Here is a 14,611-nt window from a genome sequence, read left to right on the forward strand (position 1 = left end):
CAGTATGCACAAGCATGGTATGGACTTTGTCATGTGTTTTCAGAGAGTGTGATGTACCTACTATGTAGTGCTGAAAACAATGCACGATAATCTCACAGTCATTCTGGAAGGTAGAGTAAATCCCTTTAGTTCTCATGCTAACCTGGGTCCAGACTGTGAACCTCTTACTTACTTTGGTGAACACACAGGAAGTAGTCCTGTTGACTTCTAAGGAATTATGTGAGCAGAAGGCTCACAGTCTGGCCCTTTGTGACTTTAGCAGCAACTACTTCCCTTAATGAAACAAAATGTTACAATGAGCTATCAGGAGGTATCTAGCATATCATGAGATTTCACATGGCAACTGTGCAAGTACATGTTCCCACCACTATATATGCATCAGCTATGCAATAGAAATTTCTTGTCCTTTCGGGGCAGTTTGGACAAGGCGTGACCTAATGGTCTGAGCATCGAACCAGGAACTCCCAGGTCTGATAGTGATAACCTTCTGTGAGGTGTAGGCAAATCATTCTTACACAGCTTACTCATTTGAAAACAGGAATAATACTCACTGTAACTCCTTACCTGCCATACCAGGCAATGATGTAAGGATAAATTAGTTACTTAAGGGTCCCAGTTTTGCACTCTTCACTCAGACAAAATTGCCAGTAAAGTCAGTGTGAGTTTTTCCTGAGTAAGATGAGCAATATTGGACTCAGAATTGGTTAAGCTCTTTGAAGATGAAAAATGCTATGTAAGTACTGAGTATTATTGATTTGACAATATTTGTTGGTTAGTGGAAAGGAGAATTATCCTACATGTGGATGGGTGACATTTAATTATCCTACATAAAGCTTAAGTAAACAGCTTTTATGCAGGTGAAATGTGTAGGCGTTGTGGCAGTAAAAGCCATTTCTTCATCAGAATATAAGGGTTCGGGTAGTCTCCCCGCATCCACTACTCTAGCTTAGGACTAGCCTCCTGCCACCTGCACATAATTGAGGTTCAAGCGGCTGCTCCCCTAGTCTTCCCTGCCACCATCTACACCCCGTCTGCTTGGGGGCAGTACAAATCCCAGCCCTGTAGTATCCAGGGGTGGGGAAGCCATTCAGTTTCCTCTGTGCTTGAGAAGTGCATATTTCAGCAGCACCAAAGGTCTTGTGTGTGCCCTCCAAGGATGGGTGAATTTCACCTGCTGTCATTATGGAAAACAAAGCTGCACAAAACAATTTAGCCTAGAGATCATGTGGATTTACAAAATAAGATTATTGTAGTTAGCTCTGTATAGCCTCTGACAAATCGCTTTGATTGGAACAATTATCAACATGCTTTTGACAGTGTCTGATAGCTAGTTGGTGTAAGTGGATGTGTTTACAGTGGTAAAGTACTCATTAGGGTTATTAAAATGGTTAGATGTATCCAAAATTTCGTTTTCTGTGCTGTGTTGCCCCTGCTTTTATCCTGATAGGAATTGTATCAGCAGGCAGAAATAGAGATGAATGATGCTAGGCATTTCCCTGTGTGCGCTACATTTTATCCAGTTAAATAAAACTTCTTCCTTTCAGCCAAACTGAAAAATGTACACAAGTCCTGATCCCTTGAACAGAGGTGGTCACAAACAACACACAAGGCAACTCCCTCCACTGCCCTGTCTCCAAGAGGCTGCTCACTTGGACCTCTATCTGTCTTGGGCCTGGTCTGTACTGGAAACTTACCAGTATAACTGTTTCGGTTAGGGGTGATACAAGTCCTAGTATGAACACAGTAATACTAGCATACAGGTAGAGCTTATTCCCTTTCCATATAGGAATAGCTATACCAGTAGAAGAACCCTTTATACCAACAACACTCAGTAATGGGATTGTTCCACTTTAACTACACTGGTATCTATAAAGTGGGGAAACTTTTGTGTATAGATAAGCCTTGGACTCTCCTGGAATCTCTGTACTTAAACACAGTCCTTTGTTGCTGTCTCAGCCCCTGTGCAAGGCCTTGTCTACATTAGACATTTTTACTGATTTTTTTTTTAAAATTACACTGTTTTTTTTAAAACTATGCTGGAGGGTAGGGATAGGATAAAGAGGACCTAGACAAATTGGAGGATTGGGCCAAAAGAAATCTGATGAGGTTCAACAAGGACAAGTGCAGAGTCCTGCACTTAGGACGGAAGAATCCCATGCACTGCTACAGACTAGGGACCGAATGGCTAGGCAGCAGTTCTGCAGAAAAGGACCTAGGGGTTACAGTGGAAAAGAAGCTGGATATAAGTCAACAGTGTGCCTTTGTTGCCAAGAAGGCCAATGGCATTTTGGGATGTATACGTAGGGGCATTACCAGCAGATCAAGGGACGTGATCATTCCCCTCTATTCGACACTGGTGAGGCCTCATCTGGAGTACTGTGTCCAGTTTTGGGCCCCACACTACAAGAAGGATGTGGAAAAATTGGAAAGAGTCCAGCGGAGGGCAACAAAAATGATTAGGGGACTGGAACACATGACTTATGAGGAGAGGCTGAGGGAACTGGGGATGTTTAGTCTACGGAAGAGAAGAATGAGGGGGGATTTGATAGCTGCTTTCAACTACCTGAAAGGGGGTTCCAAAGAGGATGGCTCTAGACTGTTCTCAGTGGTAGCTGATGACAGAACAAGGAGTAATGGTCTTAAGTTGCCGTGGGGGAGATTTAGGTTGGATATTAGGAAAAACTTTTTCACTAGGAGGGTGGTAAAACATTGGAATGCGTTACCTAGGGAGGTGGTAGAATCTCCTTCCTTAGAAGTTTTTAAGGTCAGGCTTGACAAAGCCCTGGCTGGGATGATTTAGTAGGGGATCGGTCCTGCTTTGAGCAGTGGGTTGGACTAGATGACCTCCTGAGGTCCCTTCCAACCGTGATATGCTATGATTCTATGGTCTAGTTAATTCATTAAAAACTTCTATAACTGCATTACAATAGCAGTATAAAAGTGCTTATTCTGGTGTAGCTTATTCCAGCACAGGAAGGGGAATAAGCTATACCAGTATTAGTCTTTTTTGATCAATATAACTCTGTGTGTGTGTACGTACCCTGGTATAATTATTTGATTAAAAAATCACCCCCTCTCCTCAATTGACATGGTTATGCTGGTAAAACTTCTGCAGGAATGTCTGCACTAAGGAAAGTTAAGATGAATCAACTAAATGCGTGAAGTCCATGTGCACAATTTAAAGCACATTAAACCCCTGTCTGGCTGATGTCACTCAGGAGTAAAGTGGTCTTAATTTGCTGTAACTTAATCCTTTACTTCTGAGTGAGAGCATCCACATGAGGGTAATGTACTTTAATTTGTGCATGTTGCCGTTACACCTTTTAGTTGGTTTACAAGCCCTAACTGTAGACCAGGCCTAAGGCTCCTGACTTAAGATCACTGAGGGTATGTCTACACAGGGATAGCTCCTGTGGCATGGCAAGAGCTAGCCGGGGTCAGCGAATTCGGGCTTGTGGAGCTTGGGCTGTCGGGGCTCAAAATCTCTGTGTGGACATTCAGGCTTGGTCTGGAGCCCAAGCTGTGCGACCCGCCACCATCACCACCATCACCAAAGTTCTGGCTGCAGTCTAAACCTGAACATCTACATAGCGATTTTTCAGCCTTGCAGCGTGAGCTCTGGGAGCTTGAGTCAGCTGACCCAGACCAGCCGTGGGTTTTTTATTCCTATGTAGACATACCCACAGTGTAAGGTGAAGTTGGCCACTGACCCTCCTTTTGTGCAGATGCTCTGCAACATAAAGGAATTTCGGAAAGTTTTTTACTTTCCATCCAGGAGTGACTTAACCCCCACAGACCCTTTAACAATTGTCTATATAGGGCGAGTTACATCCTGAGGGTTTGTACCTCAGTGACTCAGAACATAGAAGAGAGTAGCACCTTTCACCATCACCTCATAAATATTTTGCAAAAATAAAATAAATTAGAACTTTGTTTTCCTCAAAACTTAAATCTATTAAGCATTAAGTTGATTTTAAATGCAATTCTCCAGAGCACACAAAAAATCAGCTCCTATGTGGTGTATCTGAGAAAGGTGCCCCCCAAGCTTCAGTTTAGTAAAGCACTTGAGCACATGCTTAAGTTAAGCATGTGTTTAAATTCCATTGACTTCAAAGTTAAGTGTGTTTGTGTAAGTGCTCTGCTGAATCAGGATCCTCACCTGAATCCAAATCCCAATGGCCTAGTCCAAAGCACATTGATGTCAATGGGCCCATCGTTTCTGTGCATATTTACAGGAAGAAGATGACTAATTAGCCAGTAAAATGGAAAGCATAGATACCACTATTGCTTGTGACAAGTAGAACATTTGCACTAAATCCTCAATCCTAAATGGGAAGAGGTTAACTTCTAGTAACCAATATTAAATTAGTAGGGCTGAGTGAATGGCATGGATTTTTTTATTTGAATCGAATCCTGTCAAGGTTCCTTCCCCACTCTGAACTCTAGGGTACAGATGTGGGAACCTGCATGAAAGATCCCCTAAGCTTATTTTTACCAGCTTAGGTTAAAACGTCCCCAAGGTACAAACTGTTTTACCTTTTGTCCCTGGACCTTATGCTGCCACCACCAAAGTGTCTAACAAAAATAACAGGGGAAGTGCCCACTTGGAAACGTCTACCCCCCCAAGCACTACACCCCCTTTTCTGGGGAAGGCTTGATAAAAATCCTCACCAATTTGCATAGGTGTACACAGACCCAAACCCTTGGATCTTAAGAACAATGAAAAAGCAATCAGGTTCTTAAAAGAGAATTTTAATTAAAGAAAAAGTAAAAGAAAAACCTCTGTAAAAACAGGAAGGGAAATACCTTACAGAGTAGTCAGATTCAAAACATAGAGAATCCCTCTAGGCAAAACCTTAAGTTACAAAAAGATACAAAAACAGGAATATACATCGCATTCAGCACAACTTATTGTATCAGCAGTTTAAACAAAACAGAATCTAACGCATATCTAACTAGATTGCTTACTAACTCTTTACGGGAGTTCTGACCTGCATTCCTGCTCTGGTCCCGGCAAAAGCATCACACAGACAGAGAGGACCCTTTGTTTCTCCCCTCCCCCTCCAGCTTTGAAAGTATCTTGTCTACTCATTGGTCATTTTGGTCAGATGCCAGTGAGGTTATCTTAGCTTCTTAACCCTTTACAGGTGAAAGGGTTTTTCCTCTGGCCAGGAGGGATTTAAAGGTGGTTATCCTTCCCTTTGAGTGTTTTTTCCCAAATAGAATCAACCGTTTCTTCGGGAGTTTTGCCTGGTTAAAGACTACATAACTAGGTTACATATGAAATAACTCTGTGAACATTTAATATGGAAGCACATGCTTTTATGTAATGGCCAGTATTGTTTTATCACCCAAAAGCCATATTTCCATGTAGAGATACAGTAGAACCTCAGAGTTACGGACACCTTGGGAATGGGGGCTGTAACTGAAATTATAGTAACTCTGAAAAAGACGTGATGGATTTCAGACATGGGGGAATTGGAGCTGAAACTGCAGGGTTGAGGCGGAGGGTCAGGACTCCCAGCAGGGTGTGTGTGTTGGAGCTTCTGACCTTAGGGGCCACCAGGGCTTCCGGCAGGGGGCTCAGGGCTTCTACCCCCCGGGAGCACCAGAGCTCAGGGCTTTAGATCTGGGGGGAGTGCTGGGACTTGGATTTCAGCCCTGCAGCTTAGCTCCTGGTTTCAGCCTCGTGGGGGGCACTGGGGCTCAGAGCTTCAGCCCCGAAGCTGCCCTGTGCGAAGCGCCAGACCGCTCCTGGTTTCACCAGGGAGTTGGTGCCTGTGGGACCAGGGATCGGGGCTTCAGCCTCACAGCTCTGTTCCTGGCTTGCGCTGGGGCTCAGGGCTACAGCCGAGCAGCTCCACTCCTGGTTTCAGCAGGTGTGTGTGTGCGGGGGAGATTGGGGCTTTAGCTACAGGGGGAGCTCTGGGGCTGAAACTGGCACTCCCCTCGTAGCTCAAGCCCCAGCACCCCCGGGGCTGAAAGTGGGAGCAGAGCTATGGGGCTGAAGCCCCAAGCCCTGACACCCCCTGCAGAGCAGAAGCCGGAAACGGAGCCACAGGGCTCCCGAGGGTCAGAACCCCTGAGCCCCCCGTCCGCCTGGAGACCAACCCCCCCAGTGGCTGAGGCCCAGAGCCTCGGGTCTAATGCCCCAAGGCAGTACAGTATTTGCTTTTTTTTCTTTTTCTCTGCACTACTGTCTGATTGATGACTTCCAGTTTCACAGGGTGTCGGTTGATCGGTAAGTCCGTAACTCTGGTGTTCATATCTTTTAGGTTCTACTGTATACATGTTCCATGTAGGTTATAGTACTGATGTAAGGTACAGCCCTTTTCACAGCTTAAGGCCAAAAGAGACCATTAGGATCACCTGTTCTGACCTCCTGCATAACAGAGGCAATAGAACCTCACTCAGTAATTTTTGCATCAAGTTTTTAAATCTAGTCCAATTTCATTGTATACTGGAGGAAACTGTGTGCTGACTACATACTCTGATCTGCTTCATTACACTTAAATCTATTATTCAATTACACATGCATATTCTTACCCTGAAAAGGCCTTTTTAGAGATTACATTTCTTAATGTTCTTATTGTAGTTGAAGAACAAATTCCATTTGTAAAATAAAATTTACTTTTTTTTTTTAACATACCCAGGTCTTGGAAGCTCAGGAAAATATAGATCGGCAGCATGGTAAAGAATATGATCATGACCTTAGTGAGACAGAAAAAGCTATAGTCAGAGAAATGTGCAATGTAAGTTTAATGTGCTTAATTTTGTATTCTGTACTGAAACCTGAAACAATATTTGTACCCAGGTTATTAATATTTAAAAATTGCTGACAATATGCCTTTAAAGTTTTCATTTGAAAATGAAGCCACTTATACTCTGATTTTTCAATAATATAATTTACTGAACTTTTATGAACTAAATAATTGTTACACTTTGGTCAGCATGTTTTGTTATAACATATAAATATATATCTATAAAGAGAGAAAGTGATCCAGTGAATAAGACACTAGAATGGGACTCAGGAGACCTGGGTTTTATTCTCAGTTTTGTCATCAAGACTAGGATGTTAAAAGATGGCTAATCTCTGTGTGACACTGGGCAGGTATATTAACATCTTGGTTCCTTCGTTTCCCCATCTATAAAATGTTAGTAATAATTACCCACCTGTACATGGAGCTTTACGATTTATGGATAAAAATATTTTCTAAATTATAAATATTGTTATAGTTATCCATAAAACTTCCCAATAGTTACATAATTTCATATCTGAAATGTTCATGTATTATATCTGACACAACCACTTCTTCCCAATGCACTTATGTTTTGAGTTTAAAATTTAATATTTTTGTTTAAAAATACTTTTCTTTTTTTTTCCCATCTGCTCAGCAGGGAAAAGCTAAATGTTTTTACTCCATTATTGCTTATATTCTTTAAACTTTTAAAATTTTTGTTTCTCCTCAGGTTATCCCTGTGTATTCAGATGAAGAGCAAGCCTTTGATTAGCTAATTATTCTTTTGTTTTAATTCTCACTAGTTTCCTAGGACTTACAGAATCATTACTTTGCTCCTGGTTTTTTGGGTTTTTTTTTTTGGGGGGAGGGGAGAGTCGGGGTTAGGTGAAATGTTTGTCTTGTGATCATTTTGCCTCTGTGTTCTGGGTCAGGGTTTTCAATAGTCACTGTCGATTTTTGGGGGTTACCATAATTTTTAGGTGCTCAGTTTGGGACATCTTAAAAGGACCTGATTTTCAGAGGGTAGGTGGTCAGCCCTCTGACATATCTCAAGTTGGGCACTCTAACTGTTGAGACCCCAAAGTCATAGTCAAGTCTGAAAAGTTTGGTTTTATTTTTAAAAATATTTATCTACTATGTGGTTTTTCAGTTTATAAAAAGTCTGCATCACAGAATATGAAGGCCTTGTAATGTTTTCAGCACACTTTCCATCCTTAAGGATTCCCCTAACTTACACGAAGGGGCACATTCTCCCCTCAGGATGCATTTGCATTCCACACTAATGATGGAAATTATGCCAGTTCCTCAAGAGGAAAAGACACCATTTCTAACACATTCCTCTTTTTATTCACATTGGGTGTCTACATAACATTTAAATAGATCTTTTACTTTGCGTTTGTACAGTGCTTAGTACAGTGAAACATGTGATTTTTGATTGGCGCCTCAAGCCACTGTCTTATCACAAGTAACAATCATAGGTACATTTGGAGTTATTCTCTCATATTAGCTACTGTGAGCTGGCTTTCAAAAGCCAGAACTTCTGCCCAGCTTGCTGCAACATAAATCTGAGGTGCTCCAGCGTGCTGCACGCTAACTGTCCAGGTGAACCATGCTACTGCTCACAAAGTTCCCTAGTGCTTATTGAAATACTACTGTTTGTATCAACAGTATATCAGGGCTCACTAGGAAACTTCTAGCATGCCACAGCAGTGTCCACATTGCTATTTAGTGCATGGCTTGCTGGAGCACTGTAGAGTTGCTGTGTAGCACGCTGGGGCGTATCTGCTCGTTTAGACATGCCCACACAAATGAGGTTCCACATATAATTACTTGATTGAGGAGAAATGTGCCTTTTGTGGGCACAAATGTGGGTATTTGCGGCCACTCTTGAGATGCTTGGCCCACATTGCTCTATGTCTTCAGACAGGTGCCAGTGAAAATCCTAACTAGTACCAAACTCAATATGCTGGAATAGCTTCAAGGCCCGCATATAGGTTGCTTTATACACGTAAGCAAAGGTGGCTGCTGGTAACAACAGATCCCATGTGGTTGTCTGATTCAGATTCTGATATTAACCCCCATTCAAGTCTCCCTAGCACCTGATGAAAAGGGTTTTGAACAGAGATCTATCACCTCTCAGGGGAGGGCCCTAACCACTGAGCTATGGGATAGTCTGATGTGAATCTCCCTCAGTCTCGCCAGTTGAAGCTGTTCCACTTTGCTAAATAATTGAAGTCACTGAGCTGGAGACAATGTGAGCATGGCTCTATATCCTGGTGGATAGGGCATTCCAGTCCCCCTGCTCCAATGACTCTCTTGAAAAATAAAGAGGAATTGGGCATCTTTCACATCCGAACCACTGGGCTAAAAGTTTTGAGGGAACTGCTTCTTAATCCGCCCCCTCCTCACAATTGCTGGGTGACTAGGGAACTTTTGCAGCAAAAAGTTTGGTACCAACTACGTTTGAGGGTTAGGGGGCAGCTAAGTGGGGATTTTGTGAATCCTAGTGGCACCTAAATCTGGGACTTTGGGACCTAAAGTGCTAGTTAGGTGCGTAAATCCCAGATGTAGGCACCACTGTGATTCGCAGCCTCCCACTCACCTGCCGCCTAACCCAGCAGGCGCCTAAGTTTTTGCAGTAAAAGTCATCTATGTTTCTGCGTCTCAGCATATGCACTGCTGCCTCGCTCTAGAGGCATCAGGACACTTAAGTCCCTTTGTGAAACTAGCCTATAGGTGTCAATTACTGTGCTATAGGTATGACACTGGTCTCTGGTTATCAACATGTTTTCCATGATTTTTACTGTTACTGTTTTGTTAGGAATGGCCTTTTTTGTTAATTCCACCCATCTCCTTCAAATCAGACATGAGCTCAGGCCACAATGTGGGAGCAATTTGGAACACAAAATTCAGAGGGTGATGGGGTCTGGAGTCTTGGTTTGGGCCCATCCAACTGGTCCAAAGACAAATCCCTTCACAGCCCTGTGCTTGAATTTGTACTCCCATATTTTATCTTTACTTCTGACCTTGTCTTGCTTCTATTTCTCTTTTTAATAACCAATCTTGTCCATTGCTTGCTTCTTGGTGGTCCAGAGAAAGATGCCAAGTCATGTGTTGCTAACTGTTCTTGTTTCCTGTTTGTAAACTACATTAAAAGCCAACTAAGAATACACTAAATGCTTTCCTAATATTACCTTCTGTGCTAACAATTGTTGTAGTTGTGGCATGTATTTAATACAATCATGAATGGGAACAGAGGTGAGGACAAGGAGCAAATTTGTTCACATGTAGTCCACACTATGAAAAAACTTGAAAATTCTTACTAAATCATGTGTGACCCTGATCCAGCAAAAGCACTGGAGTATGTGCTTAACTTTAAGTATAGGACCACTTCTGTTGATTTCAATGGGACTACTCATGTTCTTAAAGCTAAGCACTTGCTTAAACTCTTTGCTGCATTGGGGCCTGTGTGTCTGAAATTGACTTTGATGGGAGTTTTGCCTAATAAATGATTGCATAAAGATTTCCAAACCTGGCCCTTGTTTTCAGGACAGACATTGCTCCTGAACAGACTTCTAAGTAACAGATGGTCAAAAACGAAAATACTGAATCTCCTTCCAAATTTATTCTTCCTTCTTCCTTTGTCTCTCTGCCTCTATTTCTGTCTATGCTGCATGGTGTGTGTGTGTGTGTGTGTGTATATATATTTATATATATATATATATAATGCATACAGATACACAAATCCACTTTTGGTTGGATGATATAGCTGACATCTCTTTCTATCACTTGCCTTTAGGTTGTGTGGCGGAAGCTTGGAGATGCTGCAGGTTCATGTCCTGGAATTAGACAACATTTGTCAGGAAATCAGTATAAAGGACCTATGTAAAAGGACCTGAGTGTCACCCCTCTCAGAAGATAGAGTTTAAATGCAAGTGACGGATAGAGGGAACTTACTCTATCCACAGTAACTTCTCAGCTGACAACAGGATGTCTACATGCAGTATACATGACTTCTTTGAAACAGTGGTGAAGTGGTTAAAAAAAAGTGGATAAACTGACCTAAACTCCATACTCTCTGACTGAGAAGTGGGTAAACTCTGTTTACTCTTGACTACACTACTGCTTTGAAAATTGGCACAGCTTCTTCATAAAAGTCTTTCAGACAACAGTTATGTACCCTAGAGTCCTGGCACTGTCATTTCAGGATACTGTAGAGTTAAACTCTGCCTCTTAGCCATGGCATTGTCATTCAAAAATACACGCTCAGAATGAAGAGATCTGAATGCTTCTTATTTAAAACATAATTGGTATTCTGCAGGAGATACACAAAAATGTTTTTTTTTTTTTTAAAGACAGTTATGGTGAACCTTCATTGAGTCTGAATGAATTTTAATTAGGTTTAGCAGGAGTTTTTCACCAGAGTGGAGAGACACCAAAAAACTGTGCCTTGAGTCATCACAGTTACAGGAAAGTCAGTTACTTGGTAGCTCACGCTTCAGTCGACAGTATTAGTTAATGGTGCTTAGGCAATTTGCAGCTGAAATTACTTTTTTTTAGAATACTTGCATTTGAGGTGCTAAAAGACAATAAAATCTCCTAACCAGCCAGTAGTGTAGCAAAAACTACAGTACATGTAGCAAAACACAATTTCTTTCTAAATGAAAGTGAAGATAGACTTTTTGCATTCTCTTTTGTGCATGCCTCCTGGAAACATACATGATGGGCAGCACCCTGCGAATAGAACACTGAGGTAACAATATTTAAGACCTCAAACCAAAACCACCATCAGAGTTCTTTTCTGAGAGCATTTTCCAATTGCCAATGCTAATTTCTACCATTTAGTTTAGAGACATGCTGTTTTATTTAAGAAAAATGAGTCTAAAAGATTGCACTGCATTTATGAAAAGCTTTCCTTGCCTACTGTAATGTTCTTTCAAATAAAACTTTTATTCTTCTCAAAGCATGTCTTTAATTTATTCTGAGGCTAAAAGCTCTTGTTCAGATTGCCTGAGTTTTGACCAGGAGGTGCCCTAGATGTGCTTAGTTTAATTTTTTTCTGTGTGTATAACATTAGATTGTGTGTATTGAAATGCTATGATAGGTATTTCGTGTATATCTAAATGCAACAAATACTTTCTTGTATGAATGTGCGACAGGCTTGTGACTGAATGCTGTTGCTTAACTTTTTACCATAGCTGAGCATCAAAAAATAGGAATGCAACAATTCCCAGGTTTTGGGTTTGTTCTTGATTACTAAAATTTGATTCAAAGGTGATATTCTCTGGTTTTTGTGGGCTTGTTATATATTGTATACTGGTTTGTTGGAAGTGGAATGTAGTTGGGCTGCTGTGCAACCTTTTTTATATGGTGGTGTAAAATCAGCTTCCTGTCTTCAGAAAACTGTTATGGATTAATTTGTGGCAGTAATTATATCTGTTCTGTCATTTTATTTGGTACCATTCAACAGAGATGTAAGGCCTCCAATCCAGCATTCCTTTCTCAGGCACAACTCTTGTTGATTCCTTTTCCTTGAGTGAGGACTGCAGAATCTGGTTTTTAATTTTGAAACATGGCATTTTTAAAATAGTTCTTATATATAAAAAAAATGCTTGTTACATTTCCATATTTTTCTCTCAAGCAGTTTTATCATTAAACTTAAATTGTTGTATTCCTATAACATGGGGGGGAGGGGAGTAAAAGAGTAGTATTTACCTGCAGGGGCTAATTCAAGGGACACTGGTCTTTTGACGTTACACTTGTGTAAATTTTGATACTGTATTAAAACTATTTTTTTACAGTTCTGCATACAACTGGGTATCAAGTATCTGTGTTCATTTTAGCAACGGTAATAAATTATTTAATCCCATAGTTGTTTGCTTTCTTTTAATGATGCATTTCATGAGATATGTGAACTGTTGCCAAAAGCAAATTCTGTTCACTGAGAGATCTATTCTAAATACTTCTTGTATAGTAGTTACATTAGTGCTCAAAAATACATTATCTAGCTCTATCTCCCACTGCAGTCACTGGAAGAACTGGATGCTCAAAAATAGAAATTCTGGCCCCTTAACTTGTCTTGACTACTCCCTACTGCTTAGATTCTGCTGCTTAAACACACTGGGCCAGATCCTACTGTGTGGTGCTGTTGGTTTATGACAGGTAGCTGGCACAGAACAATTTATCATTCTGATATAGCTGGGCATGGGAAGATCACCTCAGTGTAGGGATAATTGCTTGTGATGTAGAGCCAACATGGTGGCTTCTACTCCATCCACTCCTTCCTGCTGGTGGCATATAGGGAGCTGCCATGAGCAACAGGAACTAGCCAAGGATTCTTTATGGGATGGTGAGCCCACTCTGCCCTGTTGGTCCATGGGTTCCATTTGCAAATGGCTTAATTTAAAGCAGCCTTGTTGTGCATGAGTTCAGATTGGTATACAGCTGGTCAAGAATGAAAGGAGCCCAGGGTCACTTCTGAGACTATTCCAGGAGTCTTTGGCCATAACTGAGGATTGAAATCAGTATCTTTTGGCAAATGTCCTGTGAGATTGTCTTAGTGCTTCTGAATAGGAATTGTTTTTTTTGTTTTTTTTGTTAAACAGTCACTTCCTATCGAGAAAAGAAAACTACTGTGGCTAAATCCTTTTTCACTGTAATAAGCACTCGCTCAGAAATGTTTCTGAACAGAAAGAAAAATACGTCATAGATTTTGCCCTGGATTTTAGGTTCTTCATTGCTCATCACTTTCTTTTAACTATTGCCCTAAATCCCATAATATACATTGGTCAACAAAGAAGAAAATTAGGATAAAAGTAGCATAATTCAGAATGTAAAACTGAAAGGCTTCAGCTTCTTCCCTTTATGAAAGGACTTATCAGGGTCACCATCTTCCATCTACATATCTGTGCTGAGGTCCAGAAGGAGCAACATCTTACTACTTGTGTGTAATGAGACTAATAGAATTTTAAGAGCAGTTATTCTATCCTAATCTCTAATCTGAGAGACTTCAACATATATTTTGGGAATCATTTAGCCTTTAACTGTGCTTCACTATGTAAAAAATGGTCCTAATTGAAGTAATATTCTCCTTATATGTATGCAGTGTCCTATCTGCTGACTTCAGTGCCAAAAGGAATTTTTGCTGCTTTTTACTCCTATTACCACTTCAGGATCAAGTGCAAATTCTGTTCTTTCTTGTTAGCAAACAATGCTATTGATGGTGAGGTTCTAACAGTTGCACCTGATACTAATTTATTATTAAAACAAGTCAGAGAGGTAAAGTGACTTGTCCAAGGTCACCAAGCAATGAGTGGCAGAGTCAGAAATAGAGTACAGTTCTCCTGTGTCCATGCAGCCAATTTAAATGGGCTAAAAACTGGCTGATAATTCTCCATTTACAATTAGTTTTTGGAATCTATTACCCATTAGGGGTGTTTCTAGTGGAATCCCACAGGTATCTGTTCTTGGCCAAATGCTATTCATTGACTTTATGAATGAGCTGGGAGAAAATTTGCATATGACACCAAAAGTGGCAGAATGGTAAATAATGGATGGGAACAGGTCAGTTTTACAGACCGACCTGGTTCGCTTGGTAAAATGGGTTCATTTGAACAATGTGTGTTACTCCAGTCAAATGCAAGGTCACGTATCTAGGAACAAAGAATGTAGGTCACACTTATAAATTGGCTGACTATCCTGGAAAGCAGTGACTCTGAAAAGGACTTAAGGATTATGATAGTTTACCAATTGAACATGAGCTCCCATGCAAGGGTGTGGCTAAGCAGGTGAATGCAATCCTTGGATGTATAAATGTGGGGGGAGGTGATATCAAGCAGGAGTAAAAAGGAGGGGGTATTAGCTTTGCATAC

At 41.0% G+C, this 14,611-nt stretch overlaps 1 protein-coding gene across 3 annotated transcripts in view; it reads left to right on the forward strand.

Moving 5' to 3' along the window:
* The window catches only part of CCDC85A (coiled-coil domain containing 85A), a 188,775-nt gene extending 178,146 nt beyond the window's left edge, over nucleotides 1-10,629 (forward strand). For 2 of the 3 annotated variants that reach the window (XM_077812022.1, XM_077812023.1), the window contains one exon: nucleotides 10,540-10,629. In XM_077812022.1, the coding sequence (XP_077668148.1) occupies nucleotides 10,540-10,629 (90 nt within the window). Of the gene's footprint in view, nucleotides 1-6,653; nucleotides 6,753-10,539 lie in introns of all 3 variants that reach the window. The other variant, XM_077812021.1, reaches the window with a different exon arrangement.
* Nucleotides 10,630-14,611: the final 3,982 nt, after the last annotated feature.

Source organism: Eretmochelys imbricata, chromosome 3 (genome assembly GCF_965152235.1).
Source record: "Eretmochelys imbricata isolate rEreImb1 chromosome 3, rEreImb1.hap1, whole genome shotgun sequence".
Lineage (NCBI taxonomy): Eukaryota > Metazoa > Chordata > Testudines > Cheloniidae > Eretmochelys > Eretmochelys imbricata.